The sequence below is a fragment of the Neovison vison genome, chromosome 4, assembly GCF_020171115.1.
Source record: "Neovison vison isolate M4711 chromosome 4, ASM_NN_V1, whole genome shotgun sequence".
NCBI classification, from domain to species: domain Eukaryota; kingdom Metazoa; phylum Chordata; class Mammalia; order Carnivora; family Mustelidae; genus Neogale; species Neogale vison.
The window spans coordinates 4,786,919-4,799,675 of NC_058094.1; the positions used below are offsets into that span (position 1 = coordinate 4,786,919).

Consider the following 12,757-nt stretch of genomic DNA (forward strand, 5'->3'; position numbering starts at 1 on the left):
AGAGTCACACAGGTGGAAAGTGGGAGAGCCGGGACTCTCTCCACTGGCCGTTGGCCTTGTGCCCATGGCTGGGTTGCTTTTGCCTCCATGACACTGACGGGTAAGGAAGGGCTATGGACTAGCCCCACTTTAGGATTAGGACAACTGGGTCCAAGTCTGGTCCTTTGAGGAGTGAGCTGAGTGACAGTTAAGTATGTCTTCTGTCTCTGTGTCTTTTCCTGTAAAGGGAACCTCTGAGTGATGACATCCAATGGACGCACCACGCTCCCATTGGTCAAGTACATTGGGTTTCCCCTGTGGAAGCCCAGGTTTTCTCTCTTTGGCTGATGGAATCTCAAGCTCTTAATTTCTCTCTTCTTTTTTAGGTAATGAACCAAAAGGATCATGTCTGAAGTACAAGGAACGGTTGAGTTTTCTGTAGAGCTACATAAATTTTATAATGTGGATCTCTTTCAGAGAGGGTAAGTATGCATCTCTGTATCTATTGGTGTGTACATACATACATGGTTGACCCTTTAATGACACGGGTGTGAGCTGTGTGGTCCAGTAGAACATGGATTTCTTTTTTTTTTTTTTAAGATTTTGTTTATTTATTTGAAAGACAGAGATCACAGGGAGGCAAAGAGGCAGGCAGAGAGAGAGGAGGAAGCAGGCTCCCTGCTGAGCAGAGAGCCCGATGCGGGGCTCGATCCCAGGACCCTGGGACCATGACCCGAGCCAAAGGCAGAGGCTTTAACCCACTGAGCCACCCAGGCACCCCAGAACATGGATTTCTAAATGCAGCATAGCACTATGGATGTTATTTCTCTTCCTTACGATTTGCTTAATAACATTTTCCTTCCTCTAGCTTCCTTTAGGTTAAGAATACAGTGTGTAATACATACAACATACAAAATATGTGTATTTGACTGTCTATATGATCAGTAAGGCTTCTGGTCAATAGTAGGCTAGTAGTAGTTAGGTTTTGGGAGAGTCCAAAGTCCTACATGATTTTTGACTGTGGGTAGGTGCCTCGAACCCCATTGTTGTTCAAGGGTCCTTGTGTTTGTGTGTGTGTTTCTCCTGGCAGGAAATAGAGGTGGTAAGGACAGGAGGTAGGACATTTTGGATTAACAAGAAAAGGATTTTCATTATTTTTCCTGCCAAGTGGAACATCCAAACGTTTAGTGAGGTTGAAAATCACCCACACACTGACAGACTTGAGCATGTGAATTTCTCCCCTCCCTCCTGTGCTCCTGTCCACCTTTGCTCTTCTGGGTTCCTCTTCCCTTGATGTATGTTGGTCAGTTTTACTGGGAAGTTAATTTATTGGAAATGAAGCTTGCTTGTATAGCTCTGACAATAAGATGTCTTCGTGATCAATATTTGTAGGCCCATTTCCCCAAAACTGTGTATCATACCTAATACCTGTGCCTAGATCTCTCAAGGACTGAAAATTTATGATGTCCTCTTTAAGCAAAGAATTAAAATGCAATTGCTTGTAGTCTTTAAGGATGCGCTGAATTTGGTGCTGTATATGTGTGATCTCAATAGGTCTTCAGGACAGACCTTCCTCTCAAGGTCTATAATAACCACGTGGATGGTGTATGTGAAGCATACACGATAATACACGAAGCCTACAAGATAATAACCATGTGGATGGTGTATGTGAAGCATCTAGTCCCACCGGAGGGCTCTGGGCTCTCCCGGGGCAGCCGCTGCTTTCCCTGGGTTACAGACAAGGAAACCTAAGTTCATAGAGACTGCATTGGTGATGTGTTCAAGTTAACAGTGCAAAATAGGAGGTATCTCTGTTGTGGGAAACTGACCTCCATACTTCAGAGCCAGAATACAACCCAAGACAGGGTTAGGGATAAAGAGGAACACTAGTTTTACTGCTGTGCGGGGCCAAAGGAGGCAGCTGGCAGCCCACAGCCTTCAAAATTGAAATCCGTAAGAGGAAGGGGATGGGCTGTTTCGTTGGGAAATACAGGATCTAACTGGTTTCGACAGGAATTGCGGATGAGCTGCCGGTGTCCTCCTTGGTCCCGAAACACAAGTCTGAGAAGGGAGGAGGGGAGGTCCCCGGAGAGAGGAGGAAGGTTACTTGAAAATCAAGCATTTGATTTTAAAAGCTTGAAGCTTTTTGATCTTTGTTCAACTTGATGCTTTTAACTGGTTCCATCTATTGGTTTGTTTTTGCCACGGAACTGAGTACCCTGAACCTTAACCGTAGTGCCTTCAAACTGCAGCTTTCCATTCCGCTGTGGATTCCGAGGGCAGGCAGGTTGAGCTGGATTACGGGCCTGGCTGCCCCTGCCGTGGTTTGCTCCAGATCTGGGCCCTCGGCTGGGAGGCGGCAGAGGAGCCCTACAGGCAGGAGTGGAAGCACACGACATCCTGCCAGGGAGCCGCGAACTCACAGAGGGGCTTCCCGGGCCTTCCGCTGGCCAAGGCCAAGTGCAAGGACAGTCTAGACTCAGGGCGGAGAAGTAGAGACCATCTCACACTTTCACCCTCTGCCGCCCGGGTCCGTCTCCAGGTTCAGAAGGATCGTTCGGAGTCTTTGCTTCCAGTGCGCCTTGTGTGATGGCTCCTTGTTCTGTGCAGAGATTCAGTGGCCAGGACATGTGGGTGGGTGACCTGAAGCAGGCGGTGCGGGGAACGGGCAATGATCCTGGGACCATCTATGCCCCAGGGACGGGGGCCCTCATTTCTGGTTGGGGTTCTGGAGCTAAGTTTTCAGGAAGCAAAGATCTGGGCATCCTCCAGAAGCTCGTCAGCATCCGTTGGACCGTCCTCACCTGATCAGAAGTTGCGGTGTAGTGAGAAGACGCTCAGCTTGGGGCCCAGCTTCTCGAGTCCTGGCTTGGTTACTGCTTCCTGGAGCCCATTTGGTACCTAACCCCATTCTCCTGTTCACGTTGGAGAATGTCATGTGTCTATGATCTGTTAGACACTTCTACTGATGAGTTCCTAAATCCTCATCACCAACCGTAGCCTGAGTGGTAGTGTCTTTACTTTGCCCCATGGGTAACTTGGGATCAGGGGGATGGAAAAATCTGAAGCTCTAACATAATAGACAGGGGTTCTGGGGCTGAGTTGCTTGTTTTCTATGATGTAAGCTTGGTCTCCAGGGTGGGCTGCCTCCCCCCTCCCCAGGGCTACACGAAACATCCATCAAGATGTGGGAAGAAAATTTTACAACTTCCATTTATAATTCTTTTCATCAAAAATAAGAGGGAAGAGATGCTGGGTGGCTCAGTCAGTTGGACTGCTGCCTTTGGCTCAGGTCATGATCCCAGCATCCTGGGATCAAGTCCCACATGGAGTTTCTTGCTCAGCAGGAAGCCTGCTTCTCCTGCTGCCTATTCTGCCTGTGCCCCCGCCTTGCTTGTGTGTGCTCTCTCTCTCTCTGACAAATAAATGAATAAAATCTTTTAAAAAAATCAAAGGGAAATCAAGCTCTATTAATAATTAGAATCCAGAATGACCCTGGAAAAATTTGTGTCCATATGGCACTTAGTTGTGACTCTGGCATCAAATGAAAGGGCCTCCCACAGTACAGACGAATTGATGACATCACCCTCACATTGCCAGATACTACAGTTTGGGACTGGACAGGTATACACATCCGTAAACTGTTTTCTTCCTTTAATTACACTAACCCTCATAAAATAGCAAGCGGCTTAAAAATAAGTACTGTAAAGCCATCATGAATCGAAGGTAATATTACTAATGAAAGTATGGTGAACAGCAGGAAAAGACAGCACTGCCCTGGTCTTCTCCTGCTCAGCGTGTTCACGCATGCACCCTGGGATGGAATGGCAAAGCTGATCAGATTCAAAAATGACTAGGCTTAGAAATCTGAACTTATGTATAGAACTATTTGATATATGGAGTTGTAACTGTAATTCTTCATGATACACCTAATCCTAGTGGTATTCTGGGGCTTCAGGTGTTGACTAAGTGTTGTATGAAACCGTTACCAGAAGCAGGACATTTCAACACACCCAGATCTGGAAGAAGGCCCTGCGCAGTTGGTTAAGGAGTTTACCAGACGAGTGAGGAAACCGTGACTCACTCTGCCTGCCCAAGATCCTCTAGGTCTGTGTGTTTTGAAGAGTTGTCTTGTGTAGCATGCTCAGCACTGAAGTCTAGTATTTAATTAGACTAAATTAAAACCAGAATTTTGAATCACTGTTATATGCATATTTTTAGTAAGAGCAAAAAGGTTATATGTTCCTTTAATATAAAAAGTAATTAATTTTTAAAACAAGTATTATTGAATTCCTTATCTCACTTTTAAAAGATCCTTCTTTATGCTTGCAATGAATATTGTGTAGGATTATGCAATCATATGGGTATGGGATTGTAAATAAATACACGTATATTGGAGTTGCATGCTTGAGGATGTTGTTACTGTAAGTATGAATTCATCGGCAGTTGGTGACCACGGGTCTGTGGAACAAAGGCTCTCAGAAATTTCTTCCTGCTCTCCATGCCAACCCTTCACGGTATTGGCACTTTGATGTGGATGAGGACATCATCTTAGGATGGAGCATACTGATGGTGGGCTTCCTAGCAGCCTTGGCCATGAGGCTGGGACATCATTTGAATGAAGGCAGGCAGAGCTCTAACGAGAACAGAGTGGGTTCTAAGCTCTCTAGAGTCCTGCCAGCAGTAAGACCTTGAAGTTAAGAGTTCCCAGTCCCCTGGGTCAAGGCTGCAGAGAGCCGTGGACAGGCTAGGTACAGCACCAGCCAGGATTCTGCATCCTTCGGAGGGGCGCCCAGCAGCTGTGGTCCATACAGCTCTATCACCAAGTGTTTTCCTGCTCCGAATCCCACAGGAACCATGCTCATGGTGAGATGAAGTTACTTTACCCAGCAAACACTCCATGGGGAAGTGATGACTGAGATCTAAGCCTAGCAGGCGAGGTGCACCCCACATGAAAGAAAACTGAGGATTTCCATGTGTCATTGAAGAAAAGGAAGGCAGCATTGGGGAGGCTGGCCCATTTTTGGGTCTGAGCATGTGCTCCAAAGGTCCTTGGGAGGTAAAAATTAGAGTTAGGGATTGCAAAGGAAGGGGAAATGTCCTTCCTCACACTGAATTTGACTGTGGGTATCCACATTTCAGCAGTTTCTCGGATAATGAGACTTGCCCCTTGTACCTCCATCCCGATGTTCCAGATCATCACTGTCTCTTCTGGTCAGGTAGACGTTGTGAGTTGTGTCAAAAGCATGTGGATGCAGAACTGAGAATATTGCATGAGATTCTGCCCCATTCGGAGATTACTTGCTTCTCGTACATTTACGTTTGTGGATGGTTTTTCTAGTCCCAGAATGCATATTGCCTCTTGGTGGTGTTTGCTTTGAGCAAACAGTCAACTTGCATTTCTCCAGAGTCTATATTGACTGAAGTAAATTCTCCAAGGGAAAATATCTCCTGAAACCAGTCAACATGCACTGTGAATTGTCAGCCCATGCCTGGCAGCAGGCCTCATCCTGACAGAAAGGGCAGGGGCAGGGAGGCACTGGGGAACCTGGCTTGGGGGTCAGACCTGAATGTGAAGCCACACTCTGCCCCCTTGTAGGCTCTGAGAGGGTGAAAATGTCCTTTTAAAACACTCTGAGCCACCATTTTGTCACTTGTAAAAAGGTGATGACACAGTCTCACAGGGTAATCAGAAGAAGTCTTATGGTATGAATTGCATGAATTGATATGAGAACAGCTAGCCTGGTGCCTGGTGCCTCGTAACTACCATCTAAGCTGTCGTCACTATGAATAGTGGGACCACCTGCTTTCCTGTTTACAACCCTCCAGCTTGCTCATGCTCTCACCCAGCTCAGTGTTCAAAGCCTAAATGGCTTGACCTTAAATTTCTACACTTTTATTGTCTGTGCTCAGATCATTCTTGAATGTCCTTCTTGTAATATCTGCCTTGAAAATTCTACCCTGTTAAGTTCTAGCTTGAATATAATCTCATGTCAGACTATTTGTTGACTGATCTTTATCTACTGTATCCAGCCCAGTTTGTAGGAATCCCTCATTCCCATAATTTTAAAAGCCTGCCTCTCCGAGTTTTATTCCACCGTCCACTCACATCGCCATTCCTATAAACACTAGTAAGCGTGTGCTGTTGTAAAAGACTCTAGAAACATGAAGATGAGAGACTCTGCCCACAGAGCATTTGCCAGCTAATAAGGGGGGCAGATACACACACAGGGAATGACCACCAGGTAGGGTAAGTTCTGTGACAAAGACGGACTTCGGATGCTATGAAGAGAAACAGCAGGGGAAGCCACTCTGTGCATAGAGTCAGAGAAGGTGTCCTAGGAGGAGATCACCCAAAGCTGTCATTTGAAAAGTGGGTCGGAGTCAGCCATGCAGAGGACCCGGGAGGACCAGACCACAGAATGGCTCGATAGTGTCAGAAAGCAGAGCCCACCTGGAAGGCCCCGGGGACGCAAAGAGTGCGAAGGTGGGTCTGGAGGATCACAGAACTTGCCTCAGGTGGTCTCTTGTTAGACTGGTGACTATCAGGATGCTAATGTCAGTGCCACTGATGTTCTGAGACATCAATGGTGGGGGACAGGACCAGGCTGCAGAAGGGCATAGTGGTGATGTCCTGTCTGGCTTTGTCTTCTTGTCAAGGGGCTTGAGGCTCCTTAAGGGACCCGATCTTACCTGACTTTATATGGCCTGTGCCTGACCTGGCAGAGGCTGGCATCTCCTTGGAGATCCATGAGAGCTTATATTTGCCCTGATAGAACTTTCTGCTTCTTTGAGAACTTCTTGCAACTAGGGGGATCCCCAAGGTGAGAAAACACTTCCTGATTTCTAACGTACCATTTACATCACTGCGTGTCAGAGTGTGGTCCATGGGCGGGAGTGTCACCATTACACTTCCATTAGAGGTGCAGACCCTTGGCCCTGTCCCAGACCTACCAAGTCAGAAATGCTGGTCATGAGGCTCAGAAAACCACGTCTTTGCGTGTTCTCCATCTGAGTCTGGGGTAACAGCACAGAAAGTTTCTATGACAGTATCAACCTAGGCTGTGTGCTGCAATCATCTGCAATCATCCACCCTCCAGGCTAATTAAATAAACAACTTCTAGGGTGGGACCCCAGACACCAGCACTGGTAAAGTTTCACAGGTGGTTCCCAGGTGGAAAATGACTGGGTTAGGACCCAAGGAAAGAGTCCACACACTGAGCAAACTCGGCCTTGTTTGAAAACCTCTTCTTCCAAACAGAATAGGCCCAGGTCCCTTCCTTTGTAGCAGGACTGTGACATCTCCCCTTCCCCAGGAGGAGACAGGATCTTACCTCCTTTTGCACGTGGATGCCTCTTGCTCAAGAGCCCATGGAGATTCTGTGTAAATTTTCCAGTATAGATTCTGGAAGCCAGAATGCAGAAGGGAAAGTCTTACTTCATTTACAATAGTCTTCTCATAAAGAAGTACTTGAGCAAACAAGTATAAAGTATACATGTATAAACCCTCCACTATGTGAACATTTTTAGTCATCAATTTATTAAGATCTCATTTGTGCTTATCATGCGGTATACCCAATATTATTTGCTAAAAGGGAGCCAACATTTGTCCTTGAAAATGTATTAAGATTCCATTTTAAGTCTTAATTCAGACAAAGCTCAATATCAAACTGGCTTTCTTTCTGAGTGAAGGTTTTCCCTGATGTTGAGATTCATCTCCTGGCCTCAATCAGTATTATCAGATCTGATATTTAAGGTCAGACACTCAAAGAATTATTAGGATTGAGATCCCCTTTGAACAAACTCACCTGCCTTTTCTCTACCAGAGTGAAAATGGTTGAGTCATAAGTCAAGGGTTGCCTGAAGGAAAATGCCATCTTGTGTTTATGCCTCGACGTCCCCATCATCACCTAATGGCCAACGACAGCCAGTTCCCTGTGAAATGAGTTAACCAGCTCTGATGTGCCTTAATGGACTCAGAAATACAATTATCTTTGCTTGCCAGAGATCAATTAATTGATTTGTCTGGTTCTGTCAGAAACAATCCTTTTCCTCGCTTCTCTTATTAAAATAAGTTGCTGTCCTTTTCATTCATTCCCTCACTTTTGAATGGGAGTGGGATTACAGTGCTTGAGAACCCCACTGGATGTCCAGCATTGCTGGGTAAAGAGAGGCCAGGATGACTCTGGGAGGGCAGGGCATGTGGGACCCACCGGTGAGTATCTCCAGGGCATTGACTGTGGTCCATTTGCTGTGAAGACGGACTGTGTGCCCTGATGAATGGCCAGTGGGCACGATATTCATGGCACAGAAATCAGAGATCTAATGTATCAGTTCAGGCCCATGACTTTCCACGTGTGTGGACAGACAGATTCCCTTTACTTTTTTACAAGTCAGCGTGATTCAGGATTTTTATCGGTCTGAGTCAAGGGTTCCTTCTAGCTCAGGGCATGTAGGTTGACTCCATGATCTCTAAGAATAAAATTCCATAATTGTTGTAATTAAAAACTTTGATCTCCTCCTCCCTGTCAAAAGGCCTTGTTAGAATTATTCCTATGACCGTTACTCAAGTATTTATGCATTTGGGAGATGCCGGATTATTTTTCTAGCAAATCCACATTCCTGTCAACAATTGTCCTGCCCCATTTTTTCTTCTTTTGCCTTTGAATCTGGGACTTCTGAGCTTGATGATTTAAGCCTTTTATCCTCTTAACCCCTGGCTAAGGATAGGCTCAGCAGGTCTATGAAGAAGAACCCCTCCCAGGGGGCTCAGATTAACATGCTTCTGGAGAGCTCAGAGTTGCCCACAGGGGGAATCAGAGGCCAAGCAGAAACCCCTGGGCAGAGTGGCCCTTTCTTGTTTTGAACTCAAAGTGGTTCTTGCAAAGTCCTCTCAGGGGAGTGAAAGGCCTCTGGTCCTGAAGGTGGACGGAGCACAGACCCAGATCTTGATTTGGATTCAGTTTTCTCTGTTATTAGCCAGGTGCCCAAGGGCAAGTTGCTAACCTCTGGTCTGTTTCTTCACTGGCCTTGCGGGATCATGTTTGAAGCCAGTGAGGTGGTATTTGTAAGGCTCTTAGTTAAAATGAGGTCCAGACCTTGTGGGGCTCATCAAGAGGGCCTGAAACAGACCACTGAACTGGCTGGAGCCTGAATTGGGTAGTTCCTTTCTGTGTTTTAATAGTCACCACAACTAATCCCCCAGGAAGAGGTAAAGCCTTCCTGGTCTTAAAATGTTTTAGGAGCGCCTGTGTGGTTCAGTCAGTCAAGTGTCTGACTTTGGCTCGGGTCATGGTCTCAGGGTCCTGAGATAGAGCCCTGTGTCAAGCCGCACATCCAACTCAGCATCACTGGGCTCCCTGCTCAGCAGGGGGCTTGCCTCTCTCTCTCTCTCCCTCTGTCCCTCCCCCTGCTCCTGCACATGCTCTCTTTCTCTCAAATGAATAAGATCCTTATAAAAATGTAGTGGACGCCATATTGGTTCAGATTGGCCTCCCTGGGGGAAGTCCTGCTTCCTGGTCTTTACCTCATACACGGGATCTACAAAGTGAGAATGTCACCTTTCTTTTGTTCCAGCTTTACTGAGATATCACTGACCCATAATGTCACGTAAGTCTAAGGTGTGCGTGTGCTGGTTCGGCCTCATTTATCTCTTGAAGGGATCACAATAAGGTTAGTTAACACATCTGTCACCTCCCTTAGTTACTGCTTTGTGTGTGTGCGTGTGTGCGTGCGCGTGTGTGTGCGTGTGTGTGTGGTGAGCACATGTAAGTCTACTCGTTCATCAACTTCAATGCGCAACACATTTCTAAAGAAATAATTCCCTTGGGGACTCTTGAGAAACGTAGTCAATAGAGATATACTAAATCACAGAGGTTTCTTTTCTAGAAGGTTCTTTGGCTCTTGGGTCAGAGTAGAAAGCGTAAGGGATTGACTGAGGTCCTTAAAGACTCTTATTGTCCAATATTGCTCAAAAGCAGTTTTTAATTGCATTTCATCAGATTTCCTCATTGTAAACATCTAATTACACCCTTAGACATAAATCAGATAATTTTGCCTAGTGAAGGAATCATGGTGACAGTTTCATCTTGTACTTTTCCTCGTTTTTCACACTCACCTATTACTTTTATCGTCAAAATTCCTTCCCACCTTCCCTCTCCCTGTGCCCTCCCTGCCCTTCCCTCTCCCTTCCTTCTCTTCTCTCCCTCCCTGCCCCCTTCCCCCTCTCTTCCTCCACCCTCTTGTCCCCTTCCCTCTCTCCCCCTCCTTCCTCTCCCTCTTCCTCACCCTCCCTATCCCCTCCCCCTCCCCCTTGCCCCCGTTGTCCCCCCTTCCTCCCCTCTCTCCCCTTTCTTGTCCCTTCCTCCCTCCCCTGTCCCTCTCCTCCCCCTCTTTCTTCTTTTCCTTCCCCCTCTCCGTCTCCCTCTCTTTTTCTCCTTCCTCCCTTTTCTTTCACTGAGCAAACGCTATTTTATATGCACACGTGTTTTCCTTTACAAAAATGTGGTAGACCAGTTTGGTCTCTATTTTTTCTCTTTCCCTTTTGGGAGCACTTCCTATAACCCTGCACATTCCTTTATGTGTAATAGCTGAAAAGGTTCCCTTACAGAGGATCAATCATAAATTACTTCACCAGTGCTCTCTTCTTGGACATTGTTTTATTTTTTTTTAAATATTAGAATACACATTTTATCATTTAGAATTTGTCATGGCTTTTTTTTTTTAAATAATCAGGAAATGTTTCATGCTTGATAATAAAAACCGGTTACCCTGAAAATAGTAATTTTTCTGCTTCTTGTGCTTCTAAGTCCCTGGTAATGTTGAGGGAGATTAGTTGACCGTCCAACACGGGGAGGAAGGACATGACTTTCCGCTGAGCAACCCTCACTCCCAGACCTCCATTCCGTCTCCTCCTGAGCTCCTGCGGAAGGTGCGCTCTGGGGCTCCAAGGAATTCAGAACTGACTCGGGGCTCTGGGGCGTCGGGCAGTAGCTCTCCACTCCTTCAGGGTGAGGAGCTCTTAGGAGCCACACAAGTCTGCACATGTCCCCTCCAGCCCATGCTCGGGTCTCCAGGGCTCCACCTGCCCCACGTGCAGACCTTTTAGTCTCTGAAGTTACTGTCTGGGGACTTCCGGGAAAAGGGGAGTCGCCAGTAGAAGGCTGGCCCTTCCCTGTTCTTCCTAAAAATAGCAGATCTTTGTACTCACCAATCTGCTCTGTGTTCCCCCAAAAGGTGACATTCTTGGCTTTCTTTGAAAAACTCTCTTTCCTTTCATTTGATGAAGCCACCTCTTGAATTCTGTCTCAGCCCACTGGAGTCAACCAGAATTTCACTGGAGAAGAAAATTTAAAAATTCTGGATCACTACAAACAACCTCTCACAACCCCATAAATCAGCAGGGAGTAGTGTCCCTGCACTGCAGAGGCGGCAGGGGCTCTGTAGGCTCAGCGGGTGCACAGGTTCACGCGCTTGGCCAGTGGCCAGAGGGAGGGCTTCCCTTGGGGGTGCCTGGACCCCAGAGTCTGGACATTCTGTCTCCAGCCCACGAGGCACTTTTGTTTCCCTGGGGCCGGCTGGGTGTTCAGATGGCAGGAGGTCTGTGTCCCCTTTCAGTCAATACTCTACTTCCGCTAACAGCAGCACGGCAGGGTACCACAGTCGAGGGGGAATCAGACTCAGACTGGCTTTCCTTGCCGCCCGCCACCCGCCTGCATTCTTCCGTTCGGAGTGAGAGGATGATGTATGGGGAATTCTGTCCTCCTGGCTAATGACGGGCGGGCAGGCAGCGACAGAATTTCTTCCCCTAAATAGAACCTCACAGATGAGCATTTGCTCCCCCTCTTTCCTACCCACTAGAGCTTTCCCCGATGTCATCTTCCTCAAGAGGGAATGTGTGGCTTCCCCTCCTTGGAGCTCCCACACACACATACACACAGACCCAATGGGAAGCAGATTCCTGTCATCTCCCGTTCCTCTGTTTGTGCATTTGTAAACTTGTTAACTTACTTGTCCAGGGGACACTGGGTTCTGCTTTACTCAGCGCTGCCCTAGGAACTCTGGTAGAACCAGGAGAAAGACAGAGACATGAACTCAAGTTGTTCACAGAGGACTATGGGAGTTAGAGATGCAAGTCAAGAGAGTGGCATCCCGAACGAGAAAGCAGAGCACAAGCAAGGATGCCCTTCCCCCTCCCCAGGGACGTTACCTGCAGGAGAGGGCTCACCAGTCACATAAAGACTGAGAGGGGATCCCAGGCATTGAGACCCCCACAGGCCAAGGCTTGGAGATGAAAAAGTGTGGCATCTCCCAGAAAGTGCCGTGGTGTCCGGGAAGGCTGTGTAGAGGTGGTCTTTCTGTAGACTGGGAGGGGGCGTTTGTCCTGATCATCATGACGGGCAGGTTTGCTGTACCTTAGAGCCAGGATGACACCTTGCAGCTAAGGGATGATTACGGGACGGTTGAAGGAAGGGGGAAGCGGGTTGCGGAGACTGTAGAAATGACACTTGGGAAGGGAAGAGGAGGATGCTTGGGGTGAGGAAATTGATGATGGTGGTGAAGGCGGTTCGTAGGGAGAGCATGTGGGCAACGCCAAAGCAGTGGGGTTGGAAGAATTGGGGCTTTTAGGTCATGTGGAGGGGGAGAGAGGGGCTGCAGTGGAAACCAACTGTCCCCTGGGGTGAATTAGTAGATGAAGTGGAGGGGAGGTGTTCCAGTCCGTCAGGGTAGATGATGTGAGTCCACAGGTCTGGAGGCAACCAGGGAGCTGAGTCCAAGG

The 12,757-nt window shown here is 47.4% G+C and overlaps 1 protein-coding gene across 5 annotated transcripts in view; it reads left to right on the forward strand.

Moving 5' to 3' along the window:
- FAM135B (family with sequence similarity 135 member B) overlaps positions 1-12,757 on the forward strand; it is a 278,086-nt gene that overhangs the window by 103,675 nt on the left and 161,654 nt on the right. For 4 of the 5 annotated variants that reach the window (XM_044244898.1, XM_044244901.1, XM_044244902.1 and 1 more), the window contains exon 1: positions 290-461. In XM_044244898.1, coding sequence (XP_044100833.1) covers positions 385-461 — 77 coding nt within the window. In that variant the 5' untranslated portion in view covers positions 290-384. Of the gene's footprint in view, positions 1-289; positions 462-12,757 lie in introns of those variants that run through there. The other variant, XM_044244899.1, reaches the window with a different exon arrangement.